The following is a 16,641-nucleotide window of genomic DNA, read 5'->3' as shown; positions in this document are numbered from 1 at the left end:
TGTGCAACGTCTCTCTTATTGAGTCTTCCTATAATACAGGAAAAGAACCGAAATCTATCATCTAAAGTCGTCCTCTGTCATCGTCGGACACCCGCACGACACCTTCTTGTATGCATGTCGCCACCAAGACGCCATCTCTGGTCCAAATATGCTGCGTTACAACTCCCCTCTCCTCCCCCGTCCAGGGATTTTGCATCTCAGAAAGCAGCCATTCATCAGCGCGGATGTAGCGATGGTTGTGAAAGAAGATGCTGTGGTTCAGCGACACAAGCATCTTCACACGCCTCAGAGACTTGACACCCACATATCTGGCTGCCGCTCTGTTGTTGATAACCTCATCTCGTCCCCGATTCTGTAGCCACGTCTCCATGCGGATCCGCTCCAACTCGTTGCCCTGGAACTTGCCACGTGTTTGCTCCATATACTCGTCGGTTGAAAAATGCCAAAGTCTGTGAGCCCGTGACACCGTGTTGATAAAGTCTGAATCCGACATGTATGCCAGAGCACAGATATGTGCTCTTTGACGCCTCCTCTCCTTGTCGACCTGAGACTGTAAAGGAGGTACCGCAGCTCCGTCGCCATTCTGCTCATCTCCTCTGATACGCCCATGGGCCTTGATCCATTGGCATGGTTTTCGCGTCGCCGGTGAGAGACCTGGTGCATACTCACAGAGTACAGTCTCAAATGGTTCCTCCGTGTCAATGCTGCAAGTTGAAGCGGACGTTGCTCCAACGGGGGGAGTCGTGCCGACGGGAGGCCGAACCGCATCCGCCAACACAAACGAGGCAGGAGTTGGTGCAGTTCGTTGAAAGGAGACCACAGTGGAAAAGAAGCAAGAATCATCCTGCAGGGCTCGAACACTGCGGGTCATGAACGTCCTGCCGTCTCGGACCACTTCGACGGAGTAGAGCACGGGGGTGCTGGAGTTACCCGCGAGCAGGAAATGGCAATGCATACTATGGACGACAAAATCAACGGGAACGGTCGCATATGCGGCTCTGAGAGATTGAGCGATTGCGACTCCGCCATATATGCCGCGTGCACCGGGGGGGTGCCACAGGGGGTTGACATTGGTGAATGTATTGGGTTCACCGTCCGGCGCGGGGGCAATGGCGCAGCACGTCTCAATAGGTGACATGGAGTCTGCGGGTGCGAGCATTACATAGAAGTGGCAGAAGAGAAAGCAATTTGTCGCCCTATCTATCGTGGTGTCATGGGAAACTGATACCCGATGAGAATGAATACCGACAAAGGCTGCAACCAGCGTGAGCTTGAGCACGGAGCCAACCTACCTGTCCCATCATAAGAGGGAGGAGGGCTGATCTGGAATTCCAACGGCGCCACTTTATCCTTGAAACCTGTGCAGTGTCCATCTCATCTTATTGGCTGAGCTCGCTTTCTGTTGTCCAGGATTTGGGTTGAGCTACCCCATTGGGGGAAGCTCAACTATGTCTCCTGGAAAGACGCACCCATTTGGCGCACGTCGTTGCCACGATGCAGTGATATCGCCACTTGGCAAGACTTGTACTTGCTCCATTTACCCCAGGTTTACTCTCCGCATCCCCGGTTTCAATGGTATATAATCCAGCCGGCTCCTGTCAGGATCTTTGGTTGCTCCACACCCACCACCAAGACCATTGTATCCCCACCGCTTCACTTGGTCAAGATGACAATTGAAACTGTTCGAGATAAATCTGTCGAACTTGAGATCGAACATGTCCATACGGTCCCGACAAAGACAACCCCGGATGATATCATCAATGGATTCAGCGCCTCGGAACAACGGCGGATCGTTCGCCGTATCGATTGTCGACTCGTCGTTACCTTGGGAGTCCTTTATTGTGTGTCCTTGATGGACCGTTCCAATCTCGGAGGTGCAGCGATTGCCGGCATGACGGTCGACATGAACCTGATTGGGTCTCGGTATTCAATTATCGTACTGGTCTTCTTCATCACCTACGTCCTGGCCCAGCCTCCAGCAGTTGTGGCGATGCGGAAGGTGGGCCCAAGGATGTTCCTACCGACCATTTGCCTCTTATGGGGCCTGGCCATGATCTGCTTCGGCTTCGTCAACAACTGGGAGTCCCTGGTCGGTCTGCGTTTGCTTTTGGGTCTTTTGGAGGCTGGTTATTTTCCAGGTACTGTCGCCCGCTTTCAAATTAGCTGTGCTAACCCTCCGGTTCTACAGGCTGTGCCTACCTGCTGAGCTGCTGGTATCCCCGATATGATCTCCAGAAGCGCAACGCGTTTTTCTTCGTCATTGGAAATGTTGCGTCTGCATTTGCGGGGCTTCTGGGCTATGCCTTCTCTCTGCTGGGAGGCGAGGGCAACGGTCCACGAGCATGGGGGGCGCATGCAACGACAAATGCCGGAGCCTCCAGCTACGCCCCAGGCATTGCGGGCTGGCGATGGATTTTCATCCTCCAAGGCGCACTGACCTGTGCCGTTGCTCTTCCAGCGTACATTTTCATCGTCAATTTCCCCGAGCTAGCCGCGGAAAAGTCCTGGCTATCTTTTCTGAATCAGCGCGAGGTTGACTTTGTAGTTGCGCGCCTGGAGAAGGATCGAAACGACGTGCACGCAGACAAGTTCCGGCTGCGCGAGTACATCCAATCCGGCGCTGACCTGAAGGTCTGGGGATTCGCCGCACTCTTCGGACTGATCACGACCATCACCTACGCGATTGCGTATTTCCTGCCCATCATCCTCCGAGACGGGATGAGGTTTGGGCTGGCCGCATCTCTATGCCTCACTGCGCCACCATATGCGCTCAACGGGGTCGTGCTGATCGCAACCGCCTGGCTGAGTGACAAGTACCGGATGCGGTCGCCCATCCTCATTGTGAACGGCTGCGGTCTGTTGATAGGTAAGTAAAAGGAAAAAAATAAAGTCCTCCACTGGAAGGTAGAGAATACCTCGCTCATACAGGAAATCCAGGTCTCCCCCTCCTCGGCTACGTGGAAAATGTGGCCACACGCTACGTCGGCGCCTTCATCGTCGTCGTGTGCGGGAACTCAAGCCTTCCAGTGATCCTCACCTGGCAAGCCAACAACATCCGTGGCCAATGGAAGCGTGCTTTTTGCTCGGCCACCCTCGTCGGCAGTGGTGGTATCGGTGGGATCATTGGCAGTCTTGTTTTTCGGTCCCAGGACGCACCCAACTATCATCCGGGCATCCTAACCTGCCTCGTTGCGTCATCCCTGATTGTCGTGATCACCCTGCTGCTGGATGTCAAGTTTTACAGGGCGAACAAGAGGGCTGCTGGCGGGGCCAAGCCGATTGAGGGTCTGGAGGGGTTTCTCTACACCTATTAGGTTACTGATGCTGTGGGAGCTTTTGCGGTCGGACTCGCGTCACAGCATGGGTCAGTAGGCATGCATGCCTGGATTAGTTGAATGACTAGATGATATGTGAGCGTTACTTAACCCGGTCGCGGCCAATGCCTGGTCACACTGCAGGTGGGAGACAAAGCCTGGTGGATATATAAATCAGCAGCAGTCAACGCTGTATTTGTAGATGAAGGCCAGGGAAGATATGTCATTATGACACACCATTTACAAATGGACATGACGGTGATCTCTTTAGCGGCCACCTTGTACCCGAGCCTGCCTGGCTGTTTTTTTATATAGTTGAGACGTTGATCGGCTCTAATATCCCTACTAATGACCTTGGCTGGAGTCCTTGAATACAAATCCACTATAAATGCGCCCTTATACCTGTCTGTGTGACTTCAACTCCGCCCATTGACACAATGAGTCGTATTAATGGACTTTCCTCGCTCAGGACGTCTTAAAATGGTGCGAAATGTCCAGCTCAAGCACCGAACGATCACACCACTATCATATCTTTTGCAGGACAGGTTTCTCAATCCCCCATCCACTCACTGTGCTGCCACCATCGAGAACAAGTACATTACCAGTCAGATGTGCCGAGGCACTGCTGCTGAGGAAAAGAACGAGACCGGCCAGGTCGGAGGGCTTCCCAATTCTCCCCGTCGGCTGGCGGCTGAGAAGAGTATTGTGATAGTTACTGATGCCAAACTGTGTCATCCTGGAAGGGAATAGCCCGCTAGTCATGTCAGGTGTATTACTCTAGCCGAGTGAAGGGCAAACCCACGGGCAAATGCAGTTGACGGTGATGTGCGATGGTGCAAGTTTGGAGGCGAGGATTTTGGATAGGTGGATGCACGCAGCCTTGGAGGCGCCATCTGGATAAGCGATCAGTGAGTGTCATGTATAATAACTAATTGGAGACTGGAACACTACAGCTAAATGAGCCGTGTCCCGGCGCAGCAACCCCTCCCTCGTCACCAGCAGTCACATCAAGTGTCTGAAGCCCAGCAACAGACGCGATATTGATAATCCTCGAGGGCGATTCCATCGTGGCCGTTCTTTGCAGAAGAGAATGAATCCTGGCGCTCATGTAAAAGACAGCTTTGACGTTCAGCGCCATGACTTTGTCCCATCCATGCTCGGGGAAATCCTCGTACGGAGCTCCCCAGCTAACGCCCGTGTTGTTGACCAGAACGCTCAGTCGGTCGGTTGTTGCGTTTATCTTTCTGACCAGCGCTTCGCACCCTGCCTTGTCCTTTAGGTCGGCCACCTGATACTCGCAGGTACCCGGACCCAAGGAGTTGAGGCGATCAGTGGTCTGCTTCAATGCTTCTTCCTTGCGACTGGCGATGATGACTCTGGCCCCGTTTTGGACAAAGGCCTGTGCGGCCATCTCCCCCAGCCCTGTTGCCCCGCCGGTGACCAGCACGACATCATTGGCAACCCTGAACAAGGAGGAGATTTTCATGTCCATTTTGCACCTTTTGCCATTTTCTTGACGCTCGCGAGGCTTGCGACACACGTTGCCTGGTTATATTTTCCCAGGTATGCGGAGTGCAAAGGTACCCTCAGGCCACATTTCCCGGACCCCTCAGCATCGCATGCCTTGCTTTCCAGGATGGAGTCGCCGAAAACCCGTAGCGTCGATGTTGCGAAAGCACTTCTCAGTTATGCGGACCCAACGCCGACTTGCACAGCAGGGAAAATGTGGCGCTGCCCATTCCCGACCCAGAACAAGCGTCAATTGGCACTCTCGCACCGCTGACATAGAGAAGACATGGACACATGTTGACACCAGCTTTTGACCGTCATATGCTCCGCGCTTTCCAACATGGCGCAAAATGAGCCCACAGTCGCAGTGACACGCAGAAACTTCACTACAGAGTATCACCACGACACATACAAGCGACTCCAGGCCCGGCTACCAAACGCAGCAGCCTCTGGAAAATCAGTCCTTCTCACTGGGGCCGGCAAGGGGATTGGCATCTCCATCGCGCTGGCCTTTGCACGTGCAGGGCCCCGAGTCATTTTCCTTTGCGGCCGCACCCGCGCGACGCTCGAGGAGACGAGGGCCAAGATCTTGAAGGAGAGTCCGACGATTCGAGCCGAGGTCATTGTCGTTGATATAGGCAAGGGAGTCGCAGAATGTCTGCAGGCGTTGGCGGCCGCTCGCAATCTTGATTCCGGGCGTTCTGTGGACATCCTCATCAACAACGCCGCGTATCTTGCTTCCGCGCGTGTCGTGGGCGACGATGACAGCCTAGCCCATGTCCAAGAGCAGTTCGAAGCTAATTGGAAACATCATGAGGTCAACGTCAAGGGCTCACTCGCGTTGGGAACAGCTTTCCTGCGCAACTGCGTACCAAGTAATCCAGTCATCATCAACATCTCCTCTGGCGCTGCTGTCCTTGACTATGTCCCAGGGATAGGCTGTTACGCATCTAGTAAACTTGCCACATTCAAGATGTACTCTGATCTTAGTTTTGAGGAGACGGCTCGCGGCTCGAGGATCTTCCATCTCCACCCTGGCTCCGTTCAGACGGCCATGTCTGCCCCGGGAGCAAGCTCGCCAGACACAGGTACGCATACCCGGGTGCCGCTGGACTGAGCTGACCAATACCAAATCACTGCTGATCTCGGCTAACTATTCACTCGGTTGCCACTGCTAGCCGAATTGTCCGCCGACTTTGCTGTATGGTTGACCTCGCCAGAGGCCCAGTTTCTGCAGAACCGGCTCATCTACGCAAATGGGGATGTTGACGAGCTGCTCGCGAAGAAGCCAATTATAGTATCTCGGGACTATTTGAAGATTGGAGTGACCGGCTGGGATAGCACGGCATACTACGTCGCAGATGTATGAACGCGCTACCATCAGTACAGCCAGGGGGACCACCGGGAGTACTTAGGATGCATGCGCAAGTCAAGCTTCAAGTTGCAGACTCCTTGGTTGGTGTAGCATCGCATCTTGGCCTAGTATCTACTCTGTCTCCGGCTAAACTCCCTGGGGAGTCGAGTCTCAACCATAGTTCGTTTTATCGGCCACGTCGCATTAACGCTCCACGACACTTTACCACCGATCTGACATCGACGACGTCTGAGAACATCCTTGACCAACATAATGCGTGACCACAGAAAACCTGGATTGGACAATTACAGGCGATGGAAGATTAGGACTTGGCAACATAGACTATTAATCAGACTCGAAAGTAGAGTACGTTATGATACATGATTAGGTGTCACTTCGGTTGAAACAGCTTATTTTCCACGCCCTCTTTGCTGTATCTGTTTGCTGTACCATTTCTAGTTCAATCGTTAGCCAAATTCACATGGACGCGGCAAATGCACCTACAGATTCAGCCCCGGAGCCCGCAGACTTGACTCCAGAAACCTTGACAAACCATGATGGCGGGATCGGCTTTGTCGGGAAATACGCCTGTTCATCAGGTATATCCTCGTTTAAGATGACGCTGTTGGGCAAATAAGGGTTGACAACCGCCGGTCGCCCGAGCCCGACCAGGTCGCACGCATTGTCCGCAAGAGCTGCAGCAAGCCCCCTTCGAGTCCTGAACCCGCCGGTGACCAGGAGTGGGACGTCAGGGATTTCATGCCGGATCGCGCTGGCGAATTCGAGGAAGAAGGCCTCACGCGTAATGGTCCGCGCGGACTTTTCCTGCTGCGGCTGCGCGGCCGCTTGCATCATCTATGGACCGATTAGTTGACTCGGGTCGTTCGCAAGAACTGCGGGTAGAGGAGACGGTTGCCAATTGTCAAGATCATTGCCTACCTGGGGGTCTTCGTAGGTTCCACCACTGATCTCCACAAAGTCCACACCAGCCGCGACGATCAGCCTCAGCTGCTTTACACAGGCGGCCAGGGTCTCGCGCGACTGGTGGTCAACTGAGTTCAGCTTGATCCCAATACAGAACGTCGCCGGGAGAGCATCACGGATGCCATGGATGATCTCAGTTATGATGCGCGCGCGGCTCTCAGCGGAGCCGCCATAGGCATCGTTTCGCTGATTTGTCTTGGGGCTCAAGAATTGGGCCAAGAGGTAGCCGTGCGCGGCGTGGAGCTCTACACCCTGGAATCCTGCTTTGTGGGCCAGCCGGCTGCAGTCGACAAACCGGTTGATAACGAAATCGATATCCTGCTGGCTCATTTCGCGTGGGGTGCCAAAGAGAACCGAGCTCGCGAACCTCGCGATCAAGCCCGAGCCCAGGTTCAGGGGGATGGCGCTCGGGCTGATGTTCTTCTCGCAGAACCCACGAGTGCCCGCACCAAGCGGCGACTGTCGTCCGGGGTGGTTGATCTGCATGATGGCGGGTGTGCCGACTTTCGTGCACTCCTCGGTGAGGGCGCTCCATCTCGCAAGGAACTCGGCTTCCTGGGATGAATCAAACGCGGTATCTCGAGCATCCCCGAGATACATTCTGTCCACCTGGACATTGCCTGTACCAACCGTCAGTGGACGGGTTGCACCCCTTTGAGCTTGCTAATACAACGGGTATATATATATACACACCGGTAAAAACCATTCCCCAACCACCAGCGCCCCATTGCTTGTAGATGTTGTTGTGCACGTTGGTAGGTAGCCCGTTGCTGTCCGCGATACATTCCGCCATTGCGGCCTTGACGAGCCGGTTTTTCAGCTTCAGCCCGCATTTGAGCGTCAACGGGTTATTGATGGGCGAGTCCATAACGCAGGCGTGAGGAAAAATTCCGTACAAATTGGCGTTCGTTAGCTGCGTCGAGAAAGAAATTCTTCAGATATGTCAATGGCGAGTTTTATTGGTGGCCCGCTGTGGAAAACCCCTCGGACAAGGACCGAGGCTTGTGGTTCCCCATTCAGAAGCGCCACGAGGCGCGGACGCTCAATTCATCCGACTCGAAAAGCCACCTGAAGAAAAGCTTGGTTCTCTCGGGGCAATAATCTGGCCGAAACGTGGGTTGTTCACCCGGTGTGGAGCCATATATGTACCCACTTTATCCGGGGTGCACACTGACATGTTCCACTGCATTTCAAGACCGCTGATACGATGAGGAACACAAAGGATAAATGCTCTAAGAAGTAGCGAATGCCGGCAACTTGAATACAGGGCTGAAGCAGCCATTGGTGCTCCTACAAAGCTTCCAAAGCCAGCATAAAACAGCGGCGTATACCAAATAGCCTAGCTCAATCCGTACGGTAACAAATGGTCGGCACCGACGTTGAAAGACACAATCCACTTCGAGATTCTAAAGCAGCACTCGTATTTTGAAGACTCTCTTACACCAATACACCCTGCTACCTTGAGATCTCCTACACCTCCCTTTTCGGTGCTTCAGTATCCAAACCGTAGATCCGGCCATAGTACAGATCATATGCCCACTGCAGGTTCAAATGTTCAACCAGCCAAATCGTCCAAATATGGTTTCCGCACCAAATGGTCTTTGCGCTGCCCCTCGTGATTCTACGCACTACATACTTTCCATACTCCTCAGCAGTAATCTGTCCACCTCCGATGACGTCCCAAGCGTGATTGATCTTTGCCTCTAGGTATTTGTATCTCGAGTCTGCTCCTCGACCAGACACCAGGTCGATCTAGTTAGTCAGAGTTTCTTGGATTACACAGACAGGTATGCTCACCGGCCTGGAGCTCAATCCTCTGGCTGGACATTTCCGTCTTGATCCCGCCCGTATTCACAAGCACAACGCTCACTCCAAACGGTTTCATCTCAATCCGCAGGGCGCCCGCGTAAACGTGGAGCGCCGCCTTGCTCGCACAGTATAGAGCGTGCGACGGGTGCGGGGTAAACGCCGACAGACTACTCGTAAAGACAATCGTGCCCCTGGCCGCAATCACCATGTCGGCAAATTGGCGATTCATCTCGACGATCCCCAGTAGGTTCACGGCGAGGATCCTCTGAGCCTCCACCGGCGGGGTCTCCGCCGCCATTGCCAGGCTGCGGTAGCCGGCGTTGTGGTAGAGCATGTCCAGCTGGCCGTTCGTCTCGGATTGAACCTGATCTCGGACTGCGGTGATTGATTCGGATGACGAGACATCCAGCGCAAGTAGGGTGATGTTCTTGGTGGATGCGAGGTCCGCCATGTTGGATACTCGTCGGGCAGTTGCATACACCTTGTAACCCAACGCGGCGAACTCTTTCGCCAGCGTGGAACCGATGCTGGATTGTGTGCATCCGGTGATTAGTATGGTCCGTTTCGTGGCTGACATCTTGACCAAATGCTGTTGAGAGGAGCCAGGGTTCAGCGTTGGGGCTGAATGGATGTATTCGAGATGGACCTTGGGTAGTGCGCAGAGGTGCGCCCCTGAGCGACAGAGTCTGTTTATGTATCATGAAAACAGCCCTATGCCTAGTATCATTTCCACATGACGAAGCCGAGGTGCAGGCAAGTCCTTGTCCCTGAGCTCACATGAAAAGTATCTGGGCCAAAAGGTGCAAGAGAGCGAGACGTGAAGTGATACCGGATGGCCAACCAAGGCTAGAGTGGCGCTGGCTGGGGTTGGCGGCGACGAAGATCCACCTTAGCCAGTCCGCTGCCCGGGGGGTCGATCCCCCAAGAGTTAAAAAGCCCTCGGCCTATTGCAAAGCTTATCAAGCAACCAACCGCCTCGTATTACTCAGGCCAGCTGATATTGTGCTGCTGCTCAACATGCCCGAGTCACCGGCTCTTGGCCGGCCCATTACGCTGAAATTATCCGGCAAGGTGATCCCAAATCGTTTATACCGCTCCGCACTGAGCGAATTTCTGGGGACCTTTGACAAGGACAACCTCGACGCGAGTGGCGAACCGTTACTAGAGTACACGACATTCCATCAAGGTAAGCACAGGGACACGCTTACGCCTGTACTGGTGATGGAAAGAGGGCTCAACCACTGAACGCATTTCAGGACTCGCAGATGGCAACGTGGGATTGATATGCTTTGGCAACATTCCCGTCCGCAGGGAATACCTGCAGGCCGCCAAAAACGTTATCCTCGACGCGAACCAGTCCTGGGACCCCATCGAGGCACTCTCCCCGGCAATCCAGGCTGCAAAGTCCAGGGGCGGCCTGTGTCTGCCCCAGCTTACCTTTCCAGGCAGACAAGTCCCCGAGCACCTCAATGTGTCACCGCTGTCTGCGTCCGATGTGCAGCTATCGCCGTGCTTGAACATGACTTACGGAAAGCCGACCCCACTTTCAAAGGACGGCATACAAGACCTGATTGGGCGTTTTGTGTGGGCGGCCAAAATACTAGCTCAGGCTGGGGCGGATGGTGTCATTGTATGTTGCCCGTTGTGTACCTCTGGACTGTTCCTATGTATGCGTCGGCTTTGCTGACCAGGTTCCTGATGCCAGATACACGCGTCCCACGGGTACATATTCACTCAATTCCTTTCTCCTCACGTCAACAGGCGAAGGGACGAGGTAAGCCAATGCCATCTGATTGAACCTAACCTCTATGCACGTCTATTTTGCCACTGCAAATGCGAATGCTAAGCCAACCTTCTTGCTTGTCTCTAGTACGGGGGAAGCCTAGAAAACCGCGCCCGGTTCCTCCTAGAGACCGTGCACGCGATCAAGAACGAGGTGTCGACGGACAAGTTTGTCATTGGAGTCAAGTTCAACTGCCACGATTGTATGTCTTCTTCCCCGTCTTTTTCTTCTGAGATGATTCCTAGAAACTAACAAATCCCACCCATTCGACAGTCATCGAGGGTGGGCAGACATTCGAGGACCAATGCGTTGTCTTCAAGTGGCTGGAAGACGCCGGCGTGGATTTCTTCGACATCACCGGCGGCACGTATGCATCTCCGGCCTGGCGCGGGGACCCTCTGGAAACGTACCCGGGCTTCCCATCCGGACCCCCAGGCGAAGGGTGAGTTGCCCTAAGACCAAACGACGACTCAAGTCGTATAGAGTAGTTGAATGGCCCAGGTCAGGCTGATGGTGGCTTTTTTTTTTTTTTTCTTCCAGGGTCTTTCTTCACTGGGCAAAGGAGTTAAAGCGGATATCGGTATGTGACAGCAGTTAATTCAATTCCAGTCCCTGAATTCATGCCCCTTTGCTCTCGCTGACTGACTGACTCACTGGGTCTAGACCCGTGCGGTGATTGGAACGACCGGTGGCTGGCGCGACAGAGAATCGATGGAGAGGGCAGTGCGCATAGGGGAAATCGACATGTGCGGGCTCGGGAGGCCGTTGCAGGAGAACCCCAACTTTGTAAAAGAGCTGCTTGCGGGGACCGGAGACGTTTAGCGGAATCAAACGAGACAGTGTGTGCATTGCTATCTTTGGAAATGTATTGGACGCCTCATGCTTGAAATTTCAAATGGGTTGGGCTGTTCTGTTCCATCTGGTCGCTTAACAGGAACTAGAACACCAGAACGAGAGACTTAATACACATGATAGGTAAGAATTGGTAGAGATTGCCAGAAACAATATACACGGAACTGCAAATTGCTTCACTTAGCGTAAGATGTCTTGAACAGCAGAGATATGTGAAAAGGTAGTCAAGCCCGGAGACACCAGCCATCTTCCGCACCCCGCCCAGCAACGCAAACCATTCGTCGAGCATTGCCCCTACCTCGTCCCTTCACTGTAGTGAGAACGATGCCACCCTCCGTACTATTTATGAGCCGTGTCCCGCTCACCACAATGCCAGCCTGAGACGCTGATCATAATCCACATTTGCCAATATGCTCTCAACGCGCGGATAGCACGTCCCAAACACCCGGTCCCATACACGAGTCTGCTTGCCATAGTTGTGGCTCTTTCTGTATCCGATCCGATGGTGCAGGTCGTGGTCCTCGATGATGAGCTCGGCGTCCACGAGTCGCCATAGCCAGGTCAGCGGGCCCGGCGCCGACGCATACATGCGGACACCGCTGTGGCCACTAACCTCGGAAAAGGTAACCGTCTGCACGCAGGCAAAGAATGTATAAAAGTCAAAGGGGACGCCGACGGCGCGCAGCGAGAAGAATGTAAGCAGCGGAATCCCAATGGCGTCGAGGACTTCCTGCTCAAAGTCGGCGTATCCGGCGAGCAGCATGTTGGGGTGTTTGGTTAGATGGTGCGTGCGGTGGAATTTCCAGAGGATCGGGATCTCGTGCATCAGGCGGTGGTACCAGTAGAACCAGAAATCGAGGGTCACGGCGTACAAGCCGACCACGGGGACGATCCATTTCCAGTTCATCATTGCAGGTGTCCTGTCGACTGAGTAGGTGAGGTAGATCATAGCGAACATGCGAGACAGTCCTGCCAGTGTCATGGCGATAAAGGTCCTTTTGACACCAACGTCAGGGACCCCATCCCGTTCATGTTTGTCGCCGTCAAGAAAGCCCACCGTGTGGCCAAGCTCCTTCATCGAGTGCAGGGCCTGGGTCATCATTGTCTTGGTGGCTTGGTAGTACAGCATGTATGCCATGATAGGCCGAAGGTTGTGCCCTGTTACACGGACGTAGAGCTCATGGAGGGCAAAAGGAACAACGCTGTAGAATATGATAAACCGATTCAACTGCCAGTCGGAAAGATAGGGGACTTTGGCCATCTTGGGGAACGTGGGGATCTCGCGGTCCAGGTCGACATGGTGTAGTCCGCCCGAGTCGAGCAGTCGGTGATAGATGGTCCACTGGCTGCGGTCAGCGGTTCGCCAAGTGGACTTCATAGAATCTTTTCGTTCGGTTTTGGTGTCAGACATGATGTGTTCGTTTCTTAATCACAAATGCGGCATCGCTCTCTCCCCCCAAGTCTCCGTGAGCATGCTTTCCGTCCCGCGTTCAAATATTGTTAACGCCATACCGCACATGACGAGCTTGAGGAGGCGACCATGCCCGATCGAGCGTCTCTTGCGAGGCGAGGGCTTTGGAACGGGCCTCGGTATCCCACATTTCCTGCTTTGTGGGGAATCGAGGGAATCAAGTTCATCCGTCACCATGAACCACATTATCCGAATGAGGCAATTCTCTTAATTGAGGTGGACCAGAAAGGTGCAGGTGCAGGTCCACAAGTGATCGAACGACATTGTGGCAAACATTACAACTGGATGTGTGTGACAGGCGCTCAAGTCTACCAGTCCGACTCGCGATCGCCACGACGACGAGGAACAATCCTACTTCAGACCAATATTCACCACTCTTATACACTTGGGATGTCGCAAAGTCACCTCCTCGCTCTCCTGCACCAATGGAGCAATGCAGTAATCAACCAACTCCGCCCCTGGACAGCCGAAGTGTCGCATCGGCCGTGGGTTCTCAAGGCGGTAATAGCGCTGGTGGCACTGAAAATTATTCTGTGGACGAACCGGGCCCTGACGAATTACAGCCTCAACAACTGGACGAGAATTAGGGCCTGGAGCAATGAACATGAGCTGGTTCTTGTCACGGGCGGGTGCAGTGGCATTGGGAAGCAGATTGTGTCTTGTCTCGCTTCGGGGGGCGTGCGGGTGGTCGTTTTGGACATCCAGGAACCGGTATTAAGCTTTGGTTGGTGCTCACCATGTCTATACAACTTCATCTGAAGTGCGTACCTAATACTAACCAACAACAATCATACCAACAGGCAAAAATGTCACCTTCTACCACGCGGACGTTACCTCGTCCGAAAGCATCCGCGCAGTGGCACAGAAAATTCGCGCCAGCCATGGAGAGCCCACGGTCCTGGTGAACAATGCCGGGGTCGGGAATGAAGGGACGCTCCTGGCAAAGTCCGAAGCCCGCATCCGCCAGACGTTTGAAATCAACACCATCTCCCACTTTCTCATGGTCCGAGAGTTTCTGCCCGCGATGATCAAGCAGAATCATGGGCACATCATCACCATTGCCAGCACGGCCAGTTTCATGGGCATGGGCGAGATGATGGACTACTCGTGCTCCAAGGCCAGTGCGCTTGCCTTTCACGAGGGGCTGTCCGAGGAGATCCGCTCGTGGTACAACGCGCCCAATATCCGCACCAGCATCATCCACCCCAATTGGGTGCGCACGCCCATGATAACAACCTTGACCTCTGCCGGTGATCGGTTCAGCCAACCGATCTTGACTCCCAAAGAGGTGGCAGACGCCGTTGTGAGGCAGATCCTTGCGCAGAAGAGTGGCCAGGTGATTCTACCAGGCCACCTGAAGCCCCTCAGCTCGCTTCGTGCCCTCCCATTGTGGATACAAGGCGCTGTTCGTGGTGCAGCGGCCCGGAGTCTAAAGTCAGTTACGGACTTGCAAAGGAAAACTAAGAAGAATGCCGGTTCGACCTGATGTCACAGGGGGTGAGATGCACTTTCTATAATTATGAGTTATCAGAAAATATGAGCTCTATACAAATAGGTCCAAAGCTCTATCTATCGGTATGCTCCAAGTTCTATAGTCACCAGCAAGCATATACTAGCAAACCATAGCTTGTCATCGTGTGCACACCCACGCACCCTATGGCCAGATGTTCTCCTCGAGTATGGTGTTGTTCGAGCACGATTATCCTCAGTCCTTGACATTTTTATCTGACGTGTACCCAAGCTGACTTACTATCATCGGCATATAAGGATCAGTTAGTACCACAGTGCGTTCATCAATCATCAAATAACTATAATATTAGACTAGTAGGCTAGGGATACTATACCGATACGGCTATTTAACCCACAAAGACCCAACCAACACAAATGTCAGGTACTTAGGTAGAGACCACCCGGGCACGGATTCACGGCAAGAACTCCAGCCCGTCATCCAGATCCCCATTTCTGGCGAAACCAAGGTCCTTCCAGTAGTGGTCACGCGGTTGCCAGGGCCCGCGATCACCCGCAAGTGGGAGATCACCAGCTGCCTCTTTCACATAGGTAGAATTGAGGTTCAGCAACGGGCGCTGTTCCATCCGCTGCGCGTTTGACGCCTCCAAGCGCGGCACCACCGCCTTGGCATCTCTGCGGTCCATCTCGCGGAGAAGACGGCAGATGAAATGCGCCGTGGCGTCGGCACTGAGTGTCCACGATGCGTTGGTGTATCCGAGCATAAAGGCGGCGTTGGGCAGGTCCTGTTGCAGCATGCCTTGCCAGAGATACTTGGATGGGAGATTGTGCGGGAGACCGTCGATGGTGAGATGCACGCCACCCGCCACTTGCAGACGTAGTCCCGTAGCTGTTACGATGGCATCTGCCTTGATATGTTCACCAGATGATAACTCGATCCCAGCGGGCGTCACGGTGCGGATTGTATCAGTTTTGATCTGGACGCGGCCGGAGTGCAGGCTCTTGAAGAAATCCCCGTCGGGACACAGGCACAAACGCTGTTCCCAGGGGTTGTACCGTGGCACAAAATGCGGGTCAAAGGGCACATTCCTGGGCAGGAGTGAATGGACCTGCTGGCGCAAGAGCCACCGGGCGCTTCCAGGCATGGATGGGCAGAACAAGAAGAAAAGGCGCGACGTCAACATAAAGTAGAACCGCTGCATTTTCCGGTATTGCCTGGTTGGTAAGATGTAGCTTAGCCATGAGCGGCTGTTGTTAGGAACAGATAGGATATAGCTTGGCGAGCGCTGGAGCACTGCCACATTGGCATCGTGCTCTGCAAGCTTGGGCACGAGGGTAATGGCAGTGGCGCCGCTCCCAATGACGACAAATGACTTGCCCTCATACTTGAGATCTGCAGGCCAGAATTGCGGATGAATGACCTGTCCTGAAAGTTGGTCTAGATGGGGTATGTCTGCTTGAAGGGGCGTGTGATAGTTGTAGTAACCTGTACAAAACAGGACGAAACAAGCAGTAATCTGCTTGCTAACAGCGGCTGTGTCGACGTTGAGCCTACAGAGATGCTGCGCCGATGACCACTCGGCTGCGACCAGACGGTGCACGAATTGAATTCGCTTGTCGACCCCCGAGTAGGCTGCGGCACTTCTCAGGTAATGTAGAATCGCAACCCCCTCGGCGATGGGGCTTTCGTGGTCCCACGGATACCACTCAAACCCAAAGGTAAACAGGTCGGAATCAGACCCGATGCCGGGTTAGCGAAACAAATCCCAAGTCCCTCCCAGTGAGTCACGAGCCTCGAGTATGGTGTATGACAAGTCCGGGAGCGCAGCCTGGAGGCGATAGGCGGCATTGATTCCTGAAATGTCTGCTCCGACAATAACAACATCAAACCGCTCTGTCATGGTGGAAAGACTGAATGAGCAGGTGATATTTTGCCGCGGCGAAGACGGTTGCCTCACCGTGCTTTTCAAGCGACGCTTGCTCATGCCATGGACGGTAGTGAGGATTCAATCATTTCATTAGGTCAGGATAAGGTGGTGCCTTATAACTGTCCGAGTATATCTTTTCTCCATCATCAGCATGTGACTGTAGTTGAAAG

The 16,641-nt window shown here is 53.8% G+C and overlaps 9 protein-coding genes across 9 annotated transcripts; 4 read left to right on the top strand and 5 right to left on the bottom strand.

The window, feature by feature from the left end:
• Positions 1 to 61: 61 nt before the first annotated feature.
• Positions 62 to 1,138, bottom strand: BJX68DRAFT_259611 (thioesterase-like superfamily-domain-containing protein; the record flags this gene model as incomplete). The annotated part of the gene is made up of 2 exons (XM_071043728.1): positions 62 to 535; positions 566 to 1,138. The coding sequence occupies 2 exons, from the start codon at positions 1,136 to 1,138 to the stop codon at positions 62 to 64; spliced, it is 1,047 nt and encodes a 348-aa protein (XP_070892521.1).
• Positions 1,139 to 1,666: 528 nt separating this feature from the next.
• On the top strand, positions 1,667 to 3,314 carry BJX68DRAFT_259610 (phthalate transporter; the record flags this gene model as incomplete). Its single annotated transcript, XM_071043727.1, has 5 exons — positions 1,667 to 1,681; positions 1,739 to 2,138; positions 2,189 to 2,332; positions 2,393 to 2,866; positions 2,929 to 3,314. 5 exons carry the CDS (start codon positions 1,667 to 1,669, stop codon positions 3,312 to 3,314), a joined length of 1,419 nt encoding a protein of 472 aa, XP_070892520.1.
• Positions 3,315 to 3,839: 525 nt separating this feature from the next.
• On the bottom strand, positions 3,840 to 4,806 carry BJX68DRAFT_273101 (uncharacterized protein; the record flags this gene model as incomplete). Its single annotated transcript, XM_071047365.1, has 3 exons — positions 3,840 to 4,068; positions 4,117 to 4,207; positions 4,266 to 4,806. 3 exons carry the CDS (start codon positions 4,804 to 4,806, stop codon positions 3,840 to 3,842), a joined length of 861 nt encoding a protein of 286 aa, XP_070892519.1.
• Positions 4,807 to 5,163: 357 nt separating this feature from the next.
• On the top strand, positions 5,164 to 6,192 carry BJX68DRAFT_273100 (SDR family NAD(P)-dependent oxidoreductase; the record flags this gene model as incomplete). The annotated part of the gene is made up of 2 exons (XM_071047364.1): positions 5,164 to 5,911; positions 6,002 to 6,192. The coding sequence occupies 2 exons, from the start codon at positions 5,164 to 5,166 to the stop codon at positions 6,190 to 6,192; spliced, it is 939 nt and encodes a 312-aa protein (XP_070892518.1).
• Positions 6,193 to 6,587: 395 nt separating this feature from the next.
• On the bottom strand, positions 6,588 to 8,065 carry BJX68DRAFT_280220 (NADH:flavin oxidoreductase/NADH oxidase family protein; the record flags this gene model as incomplete). Its single annotated transcript, XM_071048907.1, has 4 exons — positions 7,855 to 8,065; positions 7,117 to 7,781; positions 6,682 to 7,032; positions 6,588 to 6,632 (listed from the first exon to the last, which is right to left on the bottom strand). Exons 1-4 carry the CDS (start codon positions 8,027 to 8,029, stop codon positions 6,588 to 6,590), a joined length of 1,236 nt encoding a protein of 411 aa, XP_070892517.1. The 5' UTR covers positions 8,030 to 8,065.
• A 1,922-nt stretch (positions 8,066 to 9,987) lies between these two features.
• Positions 9,988 to 11,199, top strand: BJX68DRAFT_280219 (uncharacterized protein; the record flags this gene model as incomplete). Its single annotated transcript, XM_071048906.1, has 5 exons — positions 9,988 to 10,156; positions 10,227 to 10,600; positions 10,676 to 10,744; positions 10,841 to 10,955; positions 11,027 to 11,199. The coding sequence occupies 5 exons, from the start codon at positions 9,988 to 9,990 to the stop codon at positions 11,197 to 11,199; spliced, it is 900 nt and encodes a 299-aa protein (XP_070892516.1).
• A 767-nt stretch (positions 11,200 to 11,966) lies between these two features.
• On the bottom strand, positions 11,967 to 13,016 carry BJX68DRAFT_280218 (sterol desaturase family protein; the record flags this gene model as incomplete). Its single annotated transcript, XM_071048905.1, has 1 exon — positions 11,967 to 13,016. One exon carries the CDS (start codon positions 13,014 to 13,016, stop codon positions 11,967 to 11,969), a length of 1,050 nt encoding a protein of 349 aa, XP_070892515.1.
• Positions 13,017 to 13,466: 450 nt separating this feature from the next.
• BJX68DRAFT_259605 (uncharacterized protein) lies at positions 13,467 to 14,562 on the top strand (the record flags this gene model as incomplete). The annotated part of the gene is made up of 2 exons (XM_071043726.1): positions 13,467 to 13,800; positions 13,877 to 14,562. 2 exons carry the CDS (start codon positions 13,467 to 13,469, stop codon positions 14,560 to 14,562), a joined length of 1,020 nt encoding a protein of 339 aa, XP_070892514.1.
• Positions 14,563 to 14,998: 436 nt separating this feature from the next.
• On the bottom strand, positions 14,999 to 16,444 carry BJX68DRAFT_259604 (flavin-containing monooxygenase; the record flags this gene model as incomplete). The annotated part of the gene is made up of 2 exons (XM_071043725.1): positions 14,999 to 16,226; positions 16,305 to 16,444. The coding sequence occupies 2 exons, from the start codon at positions 16,442 to 16,444 to the stop codon at positions 14,999 to 15,001; spliced, it is 1,368 nt and encodes a 455-aa protein (XP_070892513.1).
• Positions 16,445 to 16,641: the final 197 nt, after the last annotated feature.

The sequence above is a fragment of the Aspergillus pseudodeflectus genome (genome assembly GCF_044049435.1).
Source record: "Aspergillus pseudodeflectus strain CBS 756.74 chromosome Unknown BJX68scaffold_98, whole genome shotgun sequence".
Lineage (NCBI taxonomy): Eukaryota > Fungi > Ascomycota > Eurotiomycetes > Eurotiales > Aspergillaceae > Aspergillus > Aspergillus pseudodeflectus.
This window is presented reverse-complemented; position numbering and strand designations above follow the sequence as displayed.